At 43.3% G+C, this 24,065-nt stretch overlaps 1 protein-coding gene across 1 annotated transcript in view; it reads left to right on the top strand.

Annotated features, from left to right (window-relative positions):
* Positions 1 to 24,065, top strand: part of GABRB1 (gamma-aminobutyric acid type A receptor subunit beta1) — a 123,414-nt gene that overhangs the window by 59,739 nt on the left and 39,610 nt on the right. The window contains exon 4 of the mRNA XM_056855420.1: positions 21,620 to 21,840. Coding sequence (XP_056711398.1) covers positions 21,620 to 21,840 — 221 coding nt within the window. The remainder of the gene's footprint in view (positions 1 to 21,619; positions 21,841 to 24,065) is intronic.

Here is a 24,065-nt window from a genome sequence, read left to right as displayed (position 1 = left end):
CTTTACAGTCAAACAGCTCGCTCCGTGAAACTTAAAAATCTTTTTCCTGCTTGGAAAAGGCAGGAACCTATTTCCTTTTTTCCATAGGAAGCAAGTTGTTGTTTACCGAGAAAGCTGAGTGTGATCAAATCCACTGATTAAAATAACGATTCTGTGTATTATGAGTTGCTAAATAGGTTTCCGGACAATCTGCTTCCTGGAAACTGGTCCAGGTAGTTTTCCAGTAAGCTGGATTTTGCTGAATGATCTCAGCTCTCGGGAATTGATTTCTTTGCTTTCAACGGTGTAAATCCTGTACAGAGTTATGCCCCCTCTCAGCATGGGATAACTCTGCATAGGATTGCAGTGTAAACGTTGCAAGTAATGTAGCAGAATATTATGGAGATCCACATAGACTTGCCTTCTGGTGCTAACGGAGCTTGCTTCTCATGCATTTTGCACACATGGCTCTCAGGAGACCATCTACATCCACAGTTCAAATGCCCCCCATCGCAGTAGAGAGAAAAAGCCATTTCAGGTTAAGCTACAGAGAGATGCCATCACAGATCTTTCAACCTTTCATTTCAAGTGCATGGCTGTCTTCTTTGACCTTTCCCTCCACTAACAATGATCCTTAGCAGCATCTACAAAGTGAGAACAACCCTGGAATTAGGAAGGGGAAAAGCCACTAGACAGAAACGTATCCAGACAGTTTTCTCTTAACCTTATCTATGCTCAGAAATACTGACTTTTTATAAAATGGATTTATTTATTGTAGAGAGCTAGATATGAAAAACCCATAAACAGCAACATGTTACATATAAGGTATACAACCAGCTTGTGAAATATTTAATGTTGTCCAATATATATATATACAATTATTAATTTGTGAAGATAATAATATAAGATACAGAAGAAGTGGGGAATCAAGCATTTTAGTTTAAGGCAGTGATACTAACTCTATAGTTTGTGGAGAACCACATTTACTCTTACCAGCCAGCGTGGTATAGTGGTTAGGAGTGGTGGACTCTAATCTGGTGAACCAGGTTTGATTTCCCACTCCTCCATATCAATCCTGCCGGGTGACCTTGGGCTAGTCACAGTTCTCTCAAAACTCTCTCAGCCCCACTTACCTCACAAGGTGTCTGTTGTGGGAAGAAGAAGGAAAGGTGATTATAAGCCGCTTTGAGACTCCTTAAAGGTAGATAAAAGTGGGGTATAAAAACCAACCTTCTTCTTCTACCATCCACCAAAACAGTCACATTTCTTTTATCCCCAGCATGAGGCCTGCACCGCAGGGAGTCTTGCTTCAGGTTCCTCCAGCAGCTGCAGTTTCAAGGTGGCACAGCACCACCTGTCAACCACAAGCCCCACCAGGCAAGGGCCTTGTTGGATTTCCTGAAACATGGGGCAGGTCCCACATTGGGGGACAGTGCTCAGAAGAGCCACAAATGGCACGTCAAAGAGTTGTAGAGCATCTGCTTGGCATGCAGAAGGTCCCAGGTTCAATCCCCGGCATCTCCAGTTAAAGGGACTAGGCAAGTAGGTGATGTGAAAGACCTCTGCCTGAGACCCTGGAGAGCTGCTGCTGGTCTGAGTAGACAATACTGACTTCGATGGACCAAGGGTCTGATTCAGTAGAAGGCAGCTTCATGTGTTCATGTGTTCACATGTGGTTCCTGAGCCACTGAGTATCATTGGTTTAAGGAGTCCTTCTGCATGCATTTCTTGAGTGAAATTTCACTTGCTTTTGGTACCCCTTTTGGTTCAATATTATTCATCCCTGTAAATTAATTTCCTCCTAGTGGCCACAGCAAGATGAAAGGGATAACCTTGCTGTCAGGCTACAAAGAAATTCCCACTAATTCAAAAACTTCAAGTGCATTTCAGGGCTGCACCCAACCTTCCTTGGTGGATGGGACCACTATATTTTCAAGTAGAACATTGAAGAAAAGACGAGAATCCGTGATTTCTTCATAACTGACAGTAATATCTATAATAATACCTACAGAATGTTAGCCTGCATTAAGATATCACAGCGAGCTTCAATTAAACCACAGCTGTGCATGAGCATGGCTCCATCCCACCCTTATATTTCCTATATTTTGTGCAGACCATGATTAATGAGTCCTGGCTTGAAACAAACCCTGGTTCCCCATCATGTATAGATACAGGAGCCCAGGTTGCTTACCCACACTCACACACACAAACCCTCCCTCTCAGCTCCCCTGCTGATGTGGTCTCCCAGCCTTGGGGACACCAAGAGGATCCAGTTTGTGTTCTTGAGCCCCAAATCTCCCCAAGGTATGGAAAACCCCTTTCCTCTCCAGCCCCTCAGGTTGGGACTCAGTCCTACATAGCCACTACCAGTTACAGGAAACCCTGTCCTTTTTCTCCCTTTGGGCTCCCCAGGGTGTTCCTGTCCCCTTCCAGAAATGGGATGTGTGCCTCTGTAAGTGTGAGTGTGTGAGTGTGAGTGTGTGTGTGTGTGTGTGTGTGTGTGAGAGAGAGAGAGAGAGAGAGAGAGAGAGAGAGAGAGAGAGAGAGAGAGAGAGAGAGAGAGAGAGAGAGAGAGAGATATGCTGGCATGGAACAGGGTCCCCCTCTTTCCTGGCTTTCTCCTATCTCCTCTGTGATTTGGCCCAGTGCTGCCTTTTTAGCATCAGCTCTGGGTTAAAACGGCCAGCAAGTGCATGAGCTTCACTGAGCAGTCAAGCTACAAAGTCAATCAACTAAATAAAAGAGATCTTTAATAGGTAATAGGTAAGGTAAAGGTCCCCTGTGCAAGCACCAGGTCATTCCTGACCCATGGGGTGACGTCACATCCCGACGTTTCCAAGGCAGACTTTGTTTTCAGGGTGATTTGCCAGTGCCTTCCCCAGTCATCTTCCCTTTACCCCCAGCAACCTGGGTACTCATTTCACCGACCTCAGAAGGATGGAAGGCTGAGTCAACCTTGAGCCCGCTACCTGAAGCCGGCTCCCGTCGGGATCGAACTCAGGTAGTGAGCAGAGATTTTGACTGCAGTACTGCAGCTTAACACTCTACTCCACAGGGCTCCTCTTAATAGGTAATAGGGTTGTGTAAAAAAATTGTTGGTAAATTTCAGGTTATTAGGCCTGATTTTTTTTTTTTTTTAGTAAACCCGGAATAAGCCAAATACCCATACCAGTAAATATTGGTATTTGGCTTATTACCAGGTTTGGGGTCAATTATAGTCTATGGGGAATTTTTTAAGCTCCCGTGGGGGCATTTTTGGAGGTAGAGTCACCACATTCACAGCGTAGCTGGAAGGGATTCTCCTTAGACGGTCACCAAATTTGATGAACTTTGGGACAGGGGGTCCAATTTTATGGGCCCGCAAAGGGAACACCCCCATCCTCCAGGCATTTGTGAGCCGAGCTGTCCATCGGTTTTCAGGCTCAGAAGTTCAGCATTGCAGCGGACTGGCAGAAAGAGCTGATTGACAGGCTGGCACCTCAAAGTCTGGGGGCTCCATTCGTATGTGGGGCACCTTTTGGTGGCAAATGACATCCTATGAACAGTCCTTTATTATGGTCATCCAAAATCTGATTTCAAGAGATGGTCACGGTATGGGGAAACAAAGCCTCTACTCGGGGTGACCTTCAATTTGACAGCAGGTTTTCAGGGGAGGTGATATTGGAGCCAGCCGAAATCATGACCAAGGCAGCTTTTGAGAAGGAGATTGCTGATCTGTGAAGTGAGGAGTCTTCTTCAGAAAGCCCAATAGAAAATGGTAGAAGCTGGTGTTTTTTAGTTGGAGGGTATATCTCTCCAGATGGGACTGGGTGAGCCCCGTCTTTTAAAATGACCCTTCCAGAAGAGTTTGGTCAGACCAAGTTGGCTCCGATTACACGACCCCTACCTCTAAAGGGCCCCAACTATGGGGCCCTTATAAAACCAGTAAAAAAAAAGATAGATGGGAGAAAACACAGAGCCATGCATCTGAGCAAAGGCGATTAGCTGAACCTGAGAAAGCCAAATAATTATTCAGTTTTTTCGGGAATCACCTATTTGGCTTCGGGCAGATACCCAGGTTTTGGTGTTTGGTAAACCCCAAACCCGAAATTACCGAAATGGCTAATTTAGGGGTTATTTTCGGTTTTTATTGATATGCAAAACCTTAACAGCTATGCATACCATCCTACTTAGGAAATACTCAGTTCCTAGAGTAAGAGCACTAAGTAGAGACAGCCAGAGTGGTGAAGTGGTTAAGAGCAGCTTACCTTTGTGATCCCCCATGTGACAAAAAGCCACATTGGGTTTCCTGTTTTTAAACTTCTCCTTACGATTTAGGCAGTGTCTGCTTGGGACCAATGAGTAGGGCTGCCACCAGTGGGAGGTTTTTGGGGCGGAGCCTGAGGTGGGTGGGGTTTGGGGAGAGGAGGGACTTCAATGCCATAGAGTCCAATTGCCAAAGTGGCCCTTTTCTTCAGGTAAACTGATCTCTGTTGGCTGGAGATCAGTTGTAATAGCAGATCTCCAGCTAGTACCTGGAGGTTGGCAACCCTACCCATGAGAATGTGGGTTGGAGGCAGAATCCTCCCCATGAAAACCAGTTTTGCCCAATCCCCAACAGTTTCGGACGAATGACTTCTAGGACTTTAGGAGCAGGTATTGAAAACCATCCATCCTGGCTCAGTGAAAGGGTAGTCAAATGGCTGATGCCTACCCTGGGGCTTGTCTCTGGCTCTCAACCCATTTGTCAAACTAAGAGTGCTATTTTCCCCTGCATTGAGTAACTTAAGCTTTTATGGCACTCTTCATAAAGCAGGCTTGTAGTTTAATTCAGGGCATCTTTCATCCCTTCCACAACAGGTATAGAATCCTGGCTTGAACAGTTCTAGGTTATTTATGCTCCTTTGTATCTACAGATGTATTTGCTCCCCCCTTCCCCTTTCCATTCTCTTCACATTCAATTTGCAGCTCACGACACAGTCAAATTTCCATCACTCCTAGATGCTTATTACCTGCGATAGACTGAACATGCTCATTTATCCTAGTGATCAGTGCCTTGTAAGTGTTAGAAATGTTCCTAGAACGTATGGCTTTGTCAAGTTGCTCTGACAACTACCAGGACGAAGGCAGAGGGGAGAGAAGCAAAGAGGGGGAAATTGTATCTCAAGGGATGAACCAACAACTAAAAAGCGTTTTGACAAGAACTTGACTGAGGGGTTCTCTTGGGCCCCTTCCAATGGTGCACCCTGATTGCTTGTCCGCCTTGCATTCTTTTCTTGCCTCCAGCCTGACCAGATGCGGCTACAGCAAACCATACGTAGCACACTGATTTGTCAAGAATTGTGCACTATTATGCAAGTATTAAGAACATAAGAAAGGCCCTGCTGGATCAGACCAAGGTCCATCAAGTCCAGCAGTCTGTTCACACAGGGGCCAACCAGGTGCCTCTAGGAAGCCCACGAACAAGACCACTGCAGCAGCATTGTCCTGCCTGTGTTCCAAAGCATCTAATATATTAGGCATGCTCCTCTGATCCTGGAGAGAATAGGTATGCATCATGACTCATATTTATTTTGACTAGTAGCCATGGACAGCCCTCTCCTCCATGAACATGTCCACTCCCCTCTTAAAGCCTTCCAAGTTAGCAACCATCACCACATCCTGAGGCAGGGAGTTCCACAATTTAACTGTGTGTTGTGTAATATAATATCTATATTATCTATTGCAAAAGTCTGTTATTTTTCTTTTCGACCACAGAAGACTAAAGGGATCTGTGCAGACACCCTAGTAAAAAAAATCTTTTGCAGATTGCTGTCTTTTGTGGATTTTCTTGCAAAGCTGACATCAGGGAAGCTGTACTGTAGAAAGTACCCTCAGGATCCCCCTACGAGACTGGTACAGGTATGGAGGAGGAACTCAGATTCTGAGAGGGTTGTATGTCCTTTTTAAAACTTGGATTCTATCATGTAGGACCTAAATCTAGTCATGTTAGGAACTTAATCTGATAGAAATATTAAGTGTATTTACTGGGAAACAACATTCCCCCCACATACAGACACACAGACAGGGCAGTTCATGCCTCTCTTGGTACCCATTGCCCAAGGGTACCAAGAGAGAGGCATGAACTGCCCTTTGAGCAAGCTTTTACCTTCCTTCCCAAATCTCCATGTGGGGAGGGTCTGTTTTACCACAATGGAGTTAGGGTTGCCAGCTCTGGGTGGGGAAATACCTGCCGATGTTGGGGGTCGGCCTCAGGAGGGTAGGTTTGGGGAGGGGAGGGACCTCAGCAAGGTACAATGCCACAGAGTCCACCATCCAAAGCAGCCATTCTCTCCAGGGAACTGATCTCCATCATGTGGAGATCGGTTGTAATTGTGGGAGATCTCCAGGACCCACCTGGAGGTTGGCAAAACTAAATGGAGAGTACATGTATATCATGCTATCCGCCTCAGATACGAAGGGAGCCCCCAGACTTTGAGGCACCAGCCTGCCAATCAGTTCTTTCCACCAGTCTTTGGCAATGCTGAACTTCTGAACCTGAAAACCGATGGACAGCTTGGTTCACAAATGCCTGGAGGATGGAGGTGATCTCTTTGCAGGCCCATAAAATTGGACCCCCTGTCCCAGTGTTCACCAAACTTCGGTGTCCATCTAATGAGAGTCACTTGCATCTATACTGTAAATGTGGTGACTCTACCTCCAAAAATGCCCCCACGGGAGCTTCAAAAAAAAATCCCTATAGACTTTAATGGACCTCCCTTTTTTTTGTAAACCTGGAAATAATTTTTTTCGGGTTTACCAAAAAAAAAAAAGCGGGCCCAATAAACCCGAACCAGAAATTTACCTTTTTATTATTATTATTATTATTATTTTGCATGACCCTAGTTTTGAAACTTCAGCACACAGAGTTGCAGGTAGCTGTCCGGTTAGTTCAATCCCTGATGTCTTGAGAGGTATTTGGTTTGATTGGAATCTTCAGTCTCTGACTGGCTCTAAGTTCTTGCTGCTGCTTCTTTTCTATCTTGTGTGTGTTCAAGGCAAGCCTTCTCCCAGATATCCCTGCAGTATGCACACAAGGGATTTTTAATCATACAGAGGAGCAATCATTTGATGTTCTCCCTACAGTATAAAGCCTCATGGAACACAAAATAAACAAATGTTGCTCATTGCGTAGCTTGGCTCTTGGATGAACAGTCTTGCCATATGTCTGTGCAAGACATCCACTACAAATTAGATAATCTTCAGTCTGGCCACGCTGTGCCTCAACAGATGTCGCTACCATTTTAGTACTGAACTCTGCTCTTTGCTAAGAGCCATCCATAAAGATTTCCATCAAAGGTACCTCTGGATGCCTCACTAAGAAAGATAGAAAAGGGGAAATAAATTATTTTTGTATACAGTGGCATGAATTTTCCATTTACCTGGCACACTGAAAAATATGTTCAGGTTCGGATGAGTGCACAAAAGGACAGTGTTTCCCACTAACCAGAACTGGCCCTTTAACCAAACACTCATCTTGTTTGGAGGTTCTAGCAGGGGAGCGCAGCTATCGTATACCTTTGACCGAAGAACGGTCCACTCCTTCTATCTGGGATGGTCGTCCTCTTCCACCGAGCCCGCAGCTTTGGGAGGGACGCACATGGAGTGGTAAGGGAGGCAGGGGACTCCCACCTAGCCAGCCAGTTCAGCAGAATCAACCCTAGCGATCAATGGGGTGACAGATGTCGCAGCCAGATCACCCGCACATCCACCAAACACTCATAGTAGTCTTCTGAAAGGGATGTCCAGATGGCAACTCGGTGACCTCGATTTCCAGGAAGTGGCAGGCAAACTCTGTTTGGATAGTCTTCCAATGCAAAGATAGTCAAGGCGCAAAACTGCTTCACGTGCGGTATTTCCCATACATAGATATTTTTTTTAAAAAAAAAAATAGTGTACAGTCATTGCATGGCCCATGGTAACTGGAGATATTTTCAATGCTCAGTCATGCCCTGCCTTTGATGTCCTGAGCAAGTCATTGAAATAAGGAGAAAGGGTGCAAGTGAGTCGTAACCAATATGAGCTTTCACACACACACCCCTTTTACCCTGCAGGCAGCTGAGTCAACAGTCAAGTACAACATACCGTTCCTAGCAGCAACCGAGTTCAATTCCCTGAGACACCTTCACATGTGTGCATACTGCTGGGATATCTGAGAGCTAGCGTGGTGTAGTGGTTAAGGGCGGTGGTTTGGAGCGGTGGAGTCTGATCTGGAGAACCGGGTTTGACTCCCCCACTCCTCCACATGAGCGGCGGAGGCTACTCTGGTGAACTGGATTTGTTTCCCCACTCCTACACGTGAAGCCAGCTGGGTGACCTTGGGCTAGTCACACTCTCTCAGCCTCACCTACCTCACAGGGTGTCTGTTATGGGGAGGGGAAGTGGAGGTGATTGTAAGCCAGTTTGAGTCTCCCTTAAGTGCTAGAGAAAGTCGGCATATAAAAACCTATTCTTCTTCTTCTTCTACATAAGGAATACAGAAAAGCAGTTTGAATGGTACTCAGGTGATCTTGATTATGGAGCTGCGAGTAGTTCGGCTCTTAGAAATAAAGGGAGGGATTAGAACTAATGCCTTGGTTTCTACACTCCCATCTTAGCATGGGAGTTAAACCTTTGGAAATTGTATTTATTTAGTATATTTCAATCCCACCTTCCACCAAAGACAGACGGTGTTGTGTAGTGGTTAGAGTGTTTCAGTAGGATCTGGAGGATCCTGGTTCAAATCCTCCCCCTGCCATGGATGTTTGCCTAGTGACCTTGGGCCAGCCTCACTGTCTCTCAGCCAACAAGAGAGTTGTTGTTGTGAGGAGAAAATAGAGGAGGGGAAAATTATGTAAACCACTTCATGTCCCCATTGAGGAGAAATGTCTAAATATCTAAGTAAATAAATATCTAAGTAAATAACTAAATAAGTAAATAACTAAATATCTAAGTAAATAACTAAATGGGTCAAGGTCGCATACGTGGTTCATTCAGTCTCCATCTTACCCTCTCAGCAATCCTGTGATATATGTCCGGTTGAGAGAGGGAATGAATGGGCCAAGGTTGCCCAGTAGGGTTGCCAACCTCCGGGTACTAGCTGGAGATCTCCTGCTATTACACCTGATCTCCAGCCAATAGAGAAACAGTTCACCTGGAGAAAATGGCTGCTTTGGCAATTGGACTCTATGGCAATGAAGTCCCTCCCCAAACCCCACCCTCCTCAGGATCAGCCTCAAAAACCTCCTGCCAGTAGGGAAGAGAGACCTGGCAATAAAGTTGCCAAATTTCAGGTGGGGCTGGAGTACTCCTGGGATGTCAGCTGATGTCAGGACAGGAGATCGGTTCGTTTGGAGGGTGAACTCTATAACATAACATCCCTGCTGAGCTCCGTTCCCTCCCCAAACTCTGCTTTCCCCAAGCTCTGCCCCTGAATCTTCAGGAATTTTCCAACTCAGAGCTGGGAACCCAGGGCTAATTTCATGGGATTTTAACTGGGTTCCCTTTAGGTCTAGGTTGAATGTCAGAAAAAAAACCCAAGCAAGGAGGTGATGTGAAAGACCCCTGCCTGAGACCCTGGAGAACCGCTGCCGGTCTGAGTAGACAATACTGACTTTGATGGACCAAGGGTCTGATTCAGTATAAGGCAGCTTCATGTGATCACGTGATCATGTGACTTCTTGTCATGTCTTTGTGACTCAGTGGTCCCATGTTTCTACTTGGGAGGTAAAGGCGGGTTCTGGATCTGGAAAAGCTGAAGACTGCTATTCTAGAGCTAGTTGCCCTTACGTTCTGAACTGATCCTCTGATTTCTTCCAGTGTAATGAGAAGTTAGCAAACCATCCTCTACAAAGTGACTCAGCCCCACAATCACTATCATTACTAGTTGTCTCACTTGATCTTGATAGGAAAGAGTATTGTAATTGTTCCTAATACTTTACAAACTCCTCCTGCTTGTGTACATAATTTAATTTTATAGTTTGGCCGTGAAGATGCCTCTCTGCATTTCCATAATTCATCATATAATGCTTGACTCCTAAATATCACACTACATTCTGTGTCCAACTCCAGGGTTACCTTCACTTTTACTATAGTATGCATAGGGAGAATGGTAATAATATCATTTGTTTGACCACAGACTGTAACAAAATGAAAACAAACAATAAATCATATGATTACCATGCAATAAAACTATAGGAATGAAAATGCAATCACCTAGAAATAAATGCCAGACCTGAATATATTGCAGAAGTTCAGTTATCCAAATAGCAGCCTATTAGACTAGTATCAATGTAATTTTTCTCATTTATGCCAGCAAAAGAAGCCACTGTTTACATTACTTTCTTCTTATCACTAGCGAGCACAAAAAAATGTTTTTTAAAGATTTGGCCAACATTTATATTCTTTGAAAAGGAGATGGGAAAATTTACTCTGCCAGCTTTCAGAGTTCGGAACCTTCCCACAGATGTTCAGTTCAATCAACATTTATTGCTCATTGACCAAGTCTTAAGCATTTACAGCAATGTACATATGTTATCAGGGCAGTCCTATACAGCGTAACTTCAGTGGACAACACAGCACAGTCCTAAGCAAAGTTACACCCTTGTAAGTCCACTGGAGTCAACAGGCTTAGAAAGGTGTAGTAGCTCTTAGGATTGCACTGTATACCACCTTCCGGCATTGTGGCTTTGCTGAAGCCTGAGAAGAGTAAATGCTCTCCTCAGTGAGAAATTATTTAAATAATCTAAATACCGTCGAAGGCTTTCACGGTCAGAGTTCATTGGTTCTTGTAGGTTATCCGGGCTGTGTAACCGTGGTCTTGGAATTTTCTTTCCTGACGTTTCGCCAGCAACTGTGGCAGGCATCTTCAGAGTAGTAACACTGAAGGACAGTGTCTCTCAGTGTCAAGGGTGTAGGAAGAGTAATATATAGTCAGAAAGGGGTTGGGTTTGAGCTGAGTATTGTCCTGCAAAAGTATTGTCCTGTAAGTATACTTACAGGACAATACTTTTGCAGGACAATACTCAGCTCAAACCCAACCCCTTTCTGACTATATATTACTCTTCCTACACCCTTGACACTGAGAGACACTGTCCTTCAGTGTTACTACTCTGAAGATGCCTGCCACAGTTGCTGGCGAAACGTCAGGAAAGAAAATTCCAAGACCACGGTTACACAGCCCGGATAACCTACAAGAACCAATCTAAATACCATTGAAAACAACACAGGTATTTTATCAATAAGTAACAAGGAGCAGTTCTGAGATTTCATAACACAGATAAATGTGTCATTCAGTCTTTCCTTCAATCATATGAGTAGGACTAGCCTTAAGGATTTAAGTTTTTCTTGTGCTGTTGGTTTTATGGCCTACTTTGTCGCCTAGACATTCATCTATAGGGTTGCCAGCTCTGGGCTGGGAAATACCTGGAGATTTTTGGGGTGGAGCCTGAGGAGAGCAGGGTTTAGGTAGGGGAGCGACTTCAATGCCATAGAGTCCAGTTGATAAAGCAACCATTTTATCCAGGTGAACTGATCACTATCAGCTGGAGATCAGTTGTAATAGCAGGTGATCTCCAGCTAGAACCTGGAGGTTGGCAACCCTATTCATCTAAGCACCTACACTTGCCAAATTACACTTTGTCTAACAGGTTCTGTGAGCATTTCCTTTTCTTTAAGTCTAACAGCCCTTCTAAGATGACCAATGAAGACCACATTCCTGGATTCCCCTCCCCAATTTTTAAATCTGCAGGCCATTGGTGAATATTTTTCTCCACAGGCACAACTAACTTCCTGAGGCATCTCCATTTCCTTTCCAGATATATTTGTAAACTTAAATACATTTCCTTGTGTTACCTGCGGTCAGTTTTTTTCCTTCTCCCCCTTTCCAGTAGAGGAGCCTTTAAATCCTTTTATTCCCAAGCCAAGCCGCCCATTAAAACAGAGTCAGAGGTTACAAATAGTCTTCTCTGCATACCAGTCTGTCCTTTACCATGTACCAGAGTTACATCAAATTACAATTCAGAGGCAGCTCCTTCAATTCCCCCACCAACTCTCCTACTGTGAGTTAAATTTAAATTACTATTTCACCAACTCCTCTCTCACCTGGTTTTTCAGAGGTTTTCTCATGAACCCATAGGAATACCCAGACTACTGAGAAGAATTGCTTTTTAATCTTTATCTGTTACCTAATTAGCAGTGGAAAAAATGATTTGGTGTCACACATTATACTTCCCAAGTTATCAAAATGTGAGAAAATCTTGCATTGTTGAAACTACTATCTCCCAGTGTCTAGAGCTACTCTAGGGTTTGCCAGATTTTGGGGCAGAGCCTGGGGAGGGCGGGGTTTGGGGAGGGACTTCAGTGCCATAGAATCCAATTGCCAAAGCAGCCATTTTCTCCAGGTGAACTGATCTTAAAAGTGCCCTGGTTGTCTTACAGAGTCCAATGAAGACAACTAGGAGGAGGTTAAAAAGAGCAACGGTTCTTTATTTAGCTAAACACAGACCTGGGGGTGAAATAACCCACAAATAAGATGCAGAGTTACTCACCCGAGAAACAAAGGAAAGTCAGTATCATTTATGCATTCGCATGGGGCAGGCCCATGGCTGCTGACAAGCAGATTGACACACGAAAGCACCAATGCACAAGTGTCTACTTCACTCTAATTAGCATAACCTATAGATATTGGCCGAAGGCGTCACTTAGTGAGTACCTGATCTTGTGAGCTCGGTAACCAGAAACCACATTCCTGAAGATGAACGTAATTCAGAGCTCTCTACTGGTGAGAGGCCGTACCAGACACAGAGAGCATGATTTGTTGCTTCATGACTCCCGGATGCCAACTTCCCAAAGCTTCCATGTGTGTGCGTCATTGTAGCACTTTGTATCCCTATGGGAATGGTTAGTGGCATCTGTGTGACTACATATTCAAAATTATATACCCTTGGAGGGATTTTTGAAAATAAATTATACGTGGTTGCGTCTGCATCCCAAACGGGAGAAATGGAAATGACTTTTTGAATGAATGCAGTTTGAACCAAACTGAAAAGGGGCTGATGAAGAACTTAAACGATCGCCTCCCTCATCATTCTTCTGAGAACAATTTTGGATCTTACCCTTATGGGACTTTTGAATCTTGACTTCCAGCCAACATTTGAGAAGACTACTCAAGATAGGATTATGGAGATTGTTACCTTGTCGGAGTGTGAGTATAGGATTGTAAATAGAATTGTATGTCTTTCACTGCACACTTGCACTAGATTGTGATAAATTTTGAGAACCTTGAACTGAATTGTGATTGTGATTGACTTAAATTTGATTAGCCAAATCCGTACTTAATACCTGGAAGTTGGCAACCCTAGGTGCAGTGGCACGGGGGCAGAGCTGAAGCATGGGATTTTACAGCAAATCACCCTGAACACCAGCATGATAGAACATTCCCAAAGAACAAAGGCATTCCAGTGCACAGAAAGCTAGTATGTATGTGGAAAGACTACGCTAGAACTCTTTCTACTGGCATCTAGTTTTCTGTGTGCAAGGAATATGGATGAGCCCCCGTTTACACTAGGAAGTTATATAGTCCTGACATAAGGTATCAGCTTCCTCTGCTATTGGTGAGAATTGGTCCTAATTCATACATTAAGGAAATAGCTTCACATTTTAAGCAGAGCAAGTCATTTTATCATTTACACCAGTTTCATTTTCACAACTGCCTGCCTAAGTTGAATAGTAGTCTTAGAAACGCCAATCACCATAGCAACCTGATAATAATGGAAGCTATAACAGCCTTACACAGTTTTTGCTGAAGGGCTGTGTCAGATTTTGTGCATTCAGTCTATTCTAGAAATACGACGTGACTAGGCTTCTGCATATTGATAAACCCAAACTGAAAATAAACCAGAAATTAGCCATTTTGGTAAATTTCAGGTTTACCGAATGAACAAACCAGGGAAGAAAGCCAAAGCCAAATAGGCAATTGCTGGAAAAAAACAAATAAAATTTGGCTATTTCAGGTTTGGCTTTCCCCAGGCTCGTGGGGTGGGCATTTTTGGAGGTAGAGCCCCCAAATTCATGGCATAGCTTGAAGGAATTCGCCTTGCGTGAGTCCCAAAGTTTGGTGAAGATTGGGTCAGGGGGTCCGATTTTATGTGGTCTGGAAGGGGTCACTCCCCCTCCATAGAGAATCATAAAATTGGACCCCCTGACCCAATCTTCACCAAATCTGGGGGTTGTGCAAGGAGAGTCCCCTAAAGCTATGCTGTGAATTTGGAGGCTCTACTATCAAAAATGCCACACACACCCCCGGGAGAATTTTAAATGTACTACTTACATTTTAGACTTGTAAAAATAATGGCCAGCGGTCAGCTTCCTTCTTCAAGAATCATGGGGAAACTAATGTTCCCAAGGACTGCAACATTGCAGTAAATCATGGGAAATTGAGTTTTCCCATGTTTCTAATGGCCGCCTGCTTCCTCCTTTAAGAGTCATGGGAAAACTCAATTTCCCATGATTTACTACACTTTTGCCCTTAAAGGTCAGGAATGCTTTGTTTGCCTCTTACTGTCTAGAAGAATGCCTGATAGTTGACTATCAAAAATACAAGTTTGTTGTTTTGGGCAAAAAATCTCATATGCACCATAAGTGGCAAATTTATGGTTTGAGGAGGTCCCCTATTTTAAATAACTAGGGGTTTGATTTGACCAGAGATTAACTTGGTCAGTGCACTCTGCTCATGTTAAAAGGTTGGCTATAGCAGCAGCAAATATTATTTGTCATTTCTTTTATTCATCAGGGGCTCGGTATATCCCAGCCACCATTAAAATGTTCAACGCCAAGATGGCTTTGCAAAATTTATATGGGGCTGGTATCTGGATTGACAAAATAGGGGAGTCCTTCGATTTAATCCTTCTTAAATTCCTACGTTCCATTTCCAGAATTTCGAATTGTGTATTAAGGGTGGCCCTGTGCACTGATTTGGGCTTGATTAGAGTGGAATCTTACATTTCCCATGGGGATAAACCTGTAGAGCAATGACTTCATGTCTTCAGTCTTTCCTTGGACTCCTTTCATTCAGTCATCAGACAGAAAGCTATGAGCACAATTGTGAGATGTTTGTTTAGGTATGCTTACAATAGTACAATCTGTAGAGCACGATGTGTTTGTTCTACTCAATTTGTCAGTAATTATTCTTCCATCTGGCCAGCTTCTCGACCACTGTTCATATTCGACTGTTCCTCTGTAAAGGCGTGCCTTTAAGTTGGCGCACCTAAATGCCTTACCATCTAGAGTTTTGCAAGGGAAGTATCTTAAGATACTATACTCTGACAGAGTATGTGACTGTAGTGCAGGTACTACAGACACTCTGTACCATATGACTTTTGAATGTAACTATTTTTCTGAGGCTAGAAATCTTTTAATATTTCCTTTACTCCAAAATATAGATCATATGGAGGCATTACGTCTTTTTATTAGAAGATAATTGTAGGCCTATCACTCTTTCAGTTGTGTAATTTTATGCGCTTGTGATTGATTTTCGCAGCCGTTCGAATGTAGTCTAGTTTTGTATATTTTAGTAATCTGCTTAAAACTAATTAGTTAAGAAGCAGTATGAGGTAGAGAGAGAGAAATACTGCCAAATCCTTTAACTGGAGATGCCAGGGATTGGTATCTTCTGCATGCCAAGCAGATGCACTACCACTGAGCCACAACCCCTCCCTAAGGCCCCCTACCTGAGACTCTGGTGAGCCACTACCAATCAGGGTAGACAATACTGGCTTTAATAGACCAATCACCTGACTCTAAAGACAGCTTCATTTCTTCTTGTATGATCTGGTTTTAGGCATATTTTTCATTGTATATTTTGAAACTTTGCACTCTGAATGAGAAAGCAGTTAACCAATCTTATATCTATATACTAATACTGAAATGTGGCCCCCCATCTGCGGATTCCTACATCCATAGGTTGGGGTCACATGGACACTAAACAGACTTTTTGGCAAATTTGGGAGACTCCCTGAATTTGCAGAAAAATCTGAAATGTTTAAATTTCCCCCAAATTAAAATTTAAAAAATTGCAGCAGTGATTGGGAGATGTGGCAGAGCCCAGCAGGAACTGCTGGGAGCTGCTTCAGGCCCGCCTGGAATGGCGGCACATGCCGGGAGCTGCACTGGGCTCAGTTGAGACAGCAGACACCAGGAGCCACTGAGGGCCTGGCTGCAGTGGCAGCATGCGCTGGGACAGCTAGGGTTGCCAACCACCAGGTACTAGCTGGAGATCTCCTGCTATTACAACTGCTCTCCAGCCAATAGAGATCAGTTCACCTGGAGAAAATGGCAACTGTGGCAATTGGACTCTATAGCATTGAAGTCCCTCCCTTTCCCAAAACACACCCTCCTCTGGCTGTGCCCCCAAAATCTCCAGGTATTTCCTAACCCGGAGCTGGTGATCCTAGGGACAGCTGAGTTACGAGGTGAGTGGCTGAGCCAGGATTCGCACTGGCTCAGCATTGGGGTGGGGAGATGAGATTTCCCCACACACACAAGTTCTGCAGAGGCTCCCTTGTGTAAATCTAAAACATAGAACACTGTCTCTCTTACACAAGTAAGCATTTATGATTTCTTTGAATCTCTGACTTTTTATATGTCTTGCTTCTGGCAAGGAAAGATACTGAAAACAACCAGGTTTGCAACTGCAACTGCTTGCTTTGCCTTTGATATGCACCAGGTTTTTTGTTTTTGTTTTTTTGTCACTGTGGATCCTTCTGCATGAAACCTACAAGCCTTCATGCAGTCTAATGTTTCTTTGTTACTTTTACATCTTTGCCTGAGCTCAGCTGTTATGGGAAAAGGGGACATGCTCAGACATACGGCTGGAAGCATTGGTCCAGGTGAATACTGATATCCGAGCTAACCCTGTTATGTACTGAAAAATTCAATGAACACGTCAAGCGTTATAGAATTAGCTTTCAAGTGCTTGTGGAAATTCATCTGGCGGGACTTTGATATGAGGTAGCAATGGTGTGAAAACATAAAAGATGGATGGCAGTGAGTGGAATATCAAATCAGAGATGAGAAACCAGCTCAGAGCAGTATCACCATTTCAGCAGCAAGAAGGGTACCGATTTTGGATCACATCAAATAAAATCGCCCCTTTGGAGGTCATGGAGAACAAGTCAAAGATTTGTTCTTTACTGAGACATTGCTTTTCAAGAAAATTCTCTTTGTTCCTTTGGTCTCTTTTGAATGCCAAAAGTTAATTAAAATACATTTTCTTCTAAAATGAAACTCTGAAGCTTTCTTAGTTTTGCATTCAAGTACTGAAAAAAATTCAAAGATTGAGCAGCATTAAGGTACCTACCAACATTTGAAAGTTATTATACATGAAAATCCAGGGGGAAAGAACCTAAACTAACCCATTAAACAAAGCAAGAAAGGTCAAATTCTGTATTTAAGCCTCCAGGGGCCAGTGAACAAAGAAAAAAAAAACCTCATCTCCTGTTGCAACAAGACTTGTTGTATGTTACTTTCATTATACATATGCCCCTTATAGGTCCACACAGCAAAAAAACGTAGGTCATTTTCAGTATGTTTATTTTCTATGAAATGATTCACCGGGGGGCCTCAAGGACTTTCGCCCTTATCCGGGATCTGTGTGCTCCAATGCGAACTCTAACTGATCTCATTGCACTCCCAATGTAGAGCTTCTGACATGGACAAGAGATGGTGTTAACAACTCGACTTGTTGAACAATTAGCTAAGTCAGCTTTACATCTGTCAGCTAAGTGACTTTAAATCAAATCACACCTTTATTTGGCATAAAAAAGTACATAATAAGGTTAAAGGAGATTTATAAACTTTTGACGAAGATCTTCCTTACAACATTAAAAGTTAAAACTTTAATATAAATCCCAGGAAGCTAGCAACCCCTGCAGTAACCTGGGGATAAATATCACTTAAAAGAAATCAAACTAGCTCCTTATCAGTGCCACCAGGGCAACCTGTCAGTAGGGGTTCAATGACCTGTTCCCGTAAAAGTGAGCCATGCTTGCAATGTAGTAGTACATGGGCCACGATTTTAACCTGTCCAGAGGCACAAGAACACAGCCTTTTTTCATAGGGAACTCTGGCATATCTGCCCGTGGTCCAGGCTGTGGGGAGAAAATTTAGACGAGCTTGCATAAAGCGATGTCTCAAGAAAGGGGAGGTCAGAGTGCAAAAGTAGCTGGGTAGCGAGCCCGGGGCCGGATATATACCAAAAGCTAAGGGTGAGCAAGAATTAGTAGCTCTAGCAAGGAGCGTTTGTTTTTCAATATCAGTAATCCTTAGTTCTAGAGTTTGTGCCTCATTTAGGGGGAGTAGCGCCTCGAAAGATACCCCCTTGGATTTGATTTTCTCACTGATATTCTTGCTCCAGGGTGAAACAAAGTGATCCGATAGCATATGCCACATCAAACTCAAAGGGGAGGCTCTGAAATGAAGCCTCAACCAGAACATGAAAATAAGTAACCTTCCTTTTATCCCTTAGAAGCTCCTTGATCAATTGATCTAGCATATATCTAGTGTTGGAGGGTTATAAGGACTGAAACAAATCTTACCACTGACAATGTAGCCTTGGGGTCCCTATCGCTTAGTAAAAAAGGCATTATGTCAGTCACAGAGGCATTGGATTTGTATGTTAAAAGGGGGAAAATATAGTGAAAATAAGTAACCAGGCCCTAGGACTAAATCTGAAGAAGATCTGTTCCTTTATTACTTCAGTCTGTCAGCTAAGTGACTTTACATCTGAAGATCTATTTGGAGCATATGAATTGCACATGAGTGATTTGGAATGTGCACTTTAATCTTTGGATGGTGTTTGCTATACTATATTGTTACCTGTCTATTGTGACTTTGTATATATATTTAGTTTGATAGTACATATAGTGTGTTGTTACTTAGGAATAAGAATAATTTAATATTTAGGCATTAATAGATTATTTAATTTGCGCTTGAGTGCTTTTTTTATTATAGAGTATATTCATTACAGCATTGGTTTATTTTTGTCAGTACCTGGAGGTTGGCAATCCTACCTGTTTGTAACAGAGATATTTTAACAAAGACAGCCTTGTTTATCATAACCACTTCTCTCAGTCCTCGAGTGTCTGTGAAGTATGTTCAGCTTCCTGAATCATAGGTTGTGCAGGCCTAGCTTAGCGCAAATAAGTTTGCACATATTTTCTTCCAACTTCTCATATATTTTCTTCCGACAGACAAAGGCTGCAATTCTGCTCATCATCAAGTTAGTCACGTTTGACTGAAATCAAGGTTTAAGGAAGCGCAAGAAAACTAAAGAATTTTAGTAGATTCTGACACTGCAACAACTGCTAAATGATGAGCAGAATAGTTGTTGGTTTTGTGTGATGATACAGGACATTTCTCTCTCTTTCTCTTCTCTCTCTCTTTCACACACACACATACTGTTCGTCTCTCTTTCCTAATACTTCTGTATGTAGCATCCTTCTTCCAGTAAGACAACAAATCCTCCTTAGCCAAAGGTGTCAGTCTGGACGGAGCAGAAAATAATCACCAGAAACTTCAAAACAACTTGGTTGGTAGCATATTAGAAATCTACCAACAGGAAGGTGATGATGTCCTTGATACAGAATCCTGCGTGAAGCTTTCGGGAAACTGTATGAAAGCTTATAGAAAGCACATAGGAAACTGTAGAAAGCACCCAGAAGCTCAGTTACAATTACAGAAGTACAAGAAATTGTAGGGGATATCCCAAAATAGGGTGGCTGTTTTCTTGACTGATTGGTTTTGTTGATTAATCATAGTTTTACCACCTACTGGTTTTTATATTGATAAGATTAAATGCATCTAGGAAAAAATATATCAGATAAACACAGCACAGCAACAGATTAAATGCATCTAGGAAACCTGTTTCCGTTTACAATAATGTTCACAAATCCAAATTGCTGCAAAAACCTGGCTACACGGTCAATTGTGGCCACATCCTAGGTAGACGTAAGAAAAGCTGCCTTGTGCTCAACTGGATGCTGTTCCCTGCTAGCAAACAACGGGTTGATAAACTTAAGGTGGTTTATCTGATAAAGGGGGCAGTGCAAAAGGACATGTGCAACTGATTCCATATGATTCATTCCACAGGGATATAACCTTGCTGCTAGTAGTATTGACTGAAATCTCCCCGGTAACACTGATGAAGGTAGCACGTTGAATCTTGCTAACATATATCCCCTCCTTTGTTTTTGATCCGTCAGGTGAGAAAAATAGGTTGCCACTGAATGTTTGCATTTGACCATCCCACAAACTCACACAAGCCCCATTCCTGACTTGGATGTTAAGTTCTTGTAATTCATTGTCTAGCAAACTGCATTGGATAATATCGAACACCGATTTTTCTGACAGGCAATGAAGGGAGTCTGTTGATATTCCTATCTGCAGAAGTAACTTGGATGTTATTTATTTTATTTTTTATTTTTGTTTTATTTTTTTAAGTGGTTTAAGACTCGGACTGTAAACTTTTGTAGGTAAGACCCTTTTAGTCCATGTATCTTGTTTTATCTGGCCAAAGGCCGCAAATAAACAATCTGGCATCCTTTCTGCCAAATTTTATTCTCAATCCCTTTTTGCCACCCTGAGATTCCCAAGTACATGGCCCAGGGAAGCTGCTCCTGATGTCCATTGGCTAAGACCATCCCTGGAGGCAGATCTTAACTGGCAGGCTAGAAAGTATGGGAGGAGATGGTCCTTCAGATACCCTGGTCCCAAGCCTTTTAGGGCCTTTAAGGGAAGAAACAGCACCTGGAATTGTTACCTAAATCAGTGCATGTGTCAGGTCCATAATGTGCTAAGTGGTCTTTTCATGCGTAGGGTCAGACTGTGTAACCAGGGCAATTATTTTGGGACCAAACAGTGGATACTTGGATCCTGATGAGCTACAAAACTCCAGTTAAGACAGAATCTCAAATGAAACAATTTTTATGCCCCTAACAGGAGAAAAAGCTAGAAAATATTAAATACAAAGGAGACCAAAAACATAAAACAATGTTGCAATAAAGAAATGCAATTCTAGCAATGCTGCCTTTGGTTATTGCCTAACTGGAGGTGATAGGAAGTGTAAGAGGAAATTAAGGGTAAAATGAAAAATATAGATTGCCTTGTCTTGAAAAGAAGAATCCGTTGCGCTTAAGTCCAGGGCAGGGGGAGGAAAAGCTAGTCGGGAGCAAGAATTCCCCGGGTGAAGGGAGAATACAAAACTGAAATCATCTATGAAGTTTAGGGTTGTCAGGTTGCCAGTGGGAGGTTTTGGGGGTGGAGCCTGATGAGGGCAGGGTTTGGGGAGAGGAGGGGCTTCAATGCAGTTGCCAAAGTGGCCAAAGTCCAGTTGCCAAAGCGGCCATTTTCTCCAGGTGAATTGATCTCTATCGGCTGGAGATCTGTTGTAATAGCAGGATATCTCCAGCTAGTACCTGGAGGTGGCAACCCTACATTTACCAGAAGAAGGACAGCATAAGTAACTTCTGTGAAACTCTAGCACTCCCTGTGATTCTTAAAAATATGGTGGCAGCACTAGTGGTATTTAATAAAAAGTAGTAGTTATGAGAAACACATTTAATTATTTTTTCTTTTTATTTACTTCCAGGATTATACACTTACCATGTATTTCCAACAGTCCTGGAGGGATAAAAGATTATCATACTCTGGAATACCTTTGAATCTGACTTTAGATAACAGAGTTGCTGACTATCTCTGGGTACCGGATACGTACTTCCTGAATGACAAGAAATCCTTTGTTCATGGAGTTACAGTGAAAAATCGAATGATACGGCTACATCCGGATGGAACAGTTCTTTATGGTTTACGGTATGTATATTTAATCTTCGATTGCTGCTAACTAATCAAATCTCAAATCAAAATTGACCCATTCATTGATTAGGGTTGCCTTGCCAACCTCCAGGTACTAGCTGGTAGGGCTGTCCTTCAGGGCTCCCCTGAAGGCCCGCGGGGGGCCCGAATTTTCCCCCGAACTCCGGATCTCGCCCGAATTTCGGGGATCTGAAGCAAGAGAGTTCGGACTTCGGCACGGCCCGAATCAAAACGGGCCGAATTTTGCCAAATCCGAATTTTACCGAATTTTTTTTTCAACATCCCTACTAGCTGGAGATCTGCTATTACAACTGATCTCCAGCCAATAGAGATCATTTCACATGGAGAAAATGGCCCCCATCTCCAACGACAGGAAGTTTGGGGGGGCAGGGCGATCGCACATAGCCACATGTGACGCAATCTCTTCACTTCTGGGTTTACCCCTGGAAGCGCTGCATCACCCCGGATGCTTGAGCACTCAACACACACCCCCAATGTTGGTTTGAGGGCTAAAGTGGTCACGGTGATGCTGCGCGTCCAGGGGTAAACCTGGAAGTGATGTGATCATGTTGCACTTGGCTGTGCGCATGTGCAATCCCTGCTTTTGAGCAGCTGGGTGGATTGGTGGGCAATTGTCCTCTGAAACCACCCACCTGGCAACCCTAGGCTAAAGCCCAGCATTTTTGTGTGAGAACTGGGTTGGTCTAAACATGTTCCTCCTCCAAGAAATGTTGGATAGTATCAGTCTGGCACTTATGCAAAACAATTGTGATTGCAGCAAATTCAGACTGAAGATTAAGATGAAAATTAAAAAAAAAGAAATCCAGGTGTGATGAAGTAAGCTAATATATGATCAAAGCATCCTGGCAATATGGCAAAAATTAGCCCAACAAATAAAAACAAAATGGGAGTCTCTAAAAACACCGTTTGTGCCTAACGTAATACCATATGCTGTCTCAATTGTATTATCCTGTTTGGTTTTCTTGACAAGGTCCTTATGTTTTAACAACAATAAATATGACTGAAACAAGGCAGAGAGCATCCATCCGTAGTGTGATTAATTTCCAGGCAACCAAGCAGATAAGCTTTTGTAAGATGGAGCACAGTGGCTCTGTCAGGCTAGATTATATGCCACAAAGACCGACAAAGGGAAGTGTGGGTTTATGAGCCCGTTAAAATTTGAGAGAGGGAGTTGATTTTTGTGAGTTCATTTGCAAGGCTTTAGGCTTACCTGGTCCTGTAGCTCCATCGGCGGGAGCTTTTCAGGAGAATTGCTGCAGTGTGCAACACACACGTGTACCTGGTGTGCGATGCGTGCATCCCGCATGATGCGCCTATGTCACTTCCGGGTTTACCCGGAAGCAACACGGATGCTCTAGCAATCTCTGCCAAAACTCTATGGGTTCCATAGATTTTCTGTGCGAGTTGCTAGAGCATCCACGTCACTTCTAGGTAAACCCGGAAGTGACGTAGGCTCGTTGTGCGTGCGCGCATGCATTGCCTACCAGCCCTCAGCTGGTCAGCAGGCAGCCCGGTGGATTGGTGGGATTTTACCCGCCACCACCGGGCACTTGGCAACCCTACTTGTGTTTGCCATAATAATGTTCCTTAAAGCCTAGCTAGAATCTATCCAAATTAAGAAACAGCAGCATGGACAACAGAGGTTCCCTTGGGCAATTGCCCAAGACCAAGCACCAGGAAAAGACCTACCAAGTATGACACCCGCTACTCTCTTCTTCAGGTGTTGGGTACATGGAAGTATGAATGCCGCATGCTAGTGATGGTGCAATAATTTGGAATCCTGAGGATTAGCTCTGTTGCCCTGAGGTTGCAACAGTAGAAGCCCTGCTGAATCCTACCACCCCTCCTTCCAGTCAGGGTTCCCAAGTGCCTGCTCTAGATAAGCTCTAGGTATAAACTGCCATAAGCCAAAAAAGTTTAGGTCTCGATCAGTGTGGCCATGAGTAATAAAATGGCTTACGATTGGTGCTTCTCGTGTGCAAGCCTTGACCCTGGCTCTATGTTTGCCGATGAGTAATGTGATCTGGCGAATTGTACAACCTATGTACATTTTTGGCACTGGACATGTACACAGCAAGGTGTACACCACACAGGCTGAGGCACAGTTTGAAAAAATTTTCAGCACATAACTAAATTTGCCATCTGTTGAAGTTACCTGTTTAACGGGTAAACTGTAAGGGCAGGCTGCTCAACCGTGACAT

The sequence above is a fragment of the Euleptes europaea genome, chromosome 9 (assembly GCF_029931775.1).
Source record: "Euleptes europaea isolate rEulEur1 chromosome 9, rEulEur1.hap1, whole genome shotgun sequence".
Taxonomy (NCBI): Eukaryota; Metazoa; Chordata; class Lepidosauria; order Squamata; family Sphaerodactylidae; genus Euleptes; species Euleptes europaea.
This window is presented reverse-complemented; position numbering and strand designations above follow the sequence as displayed.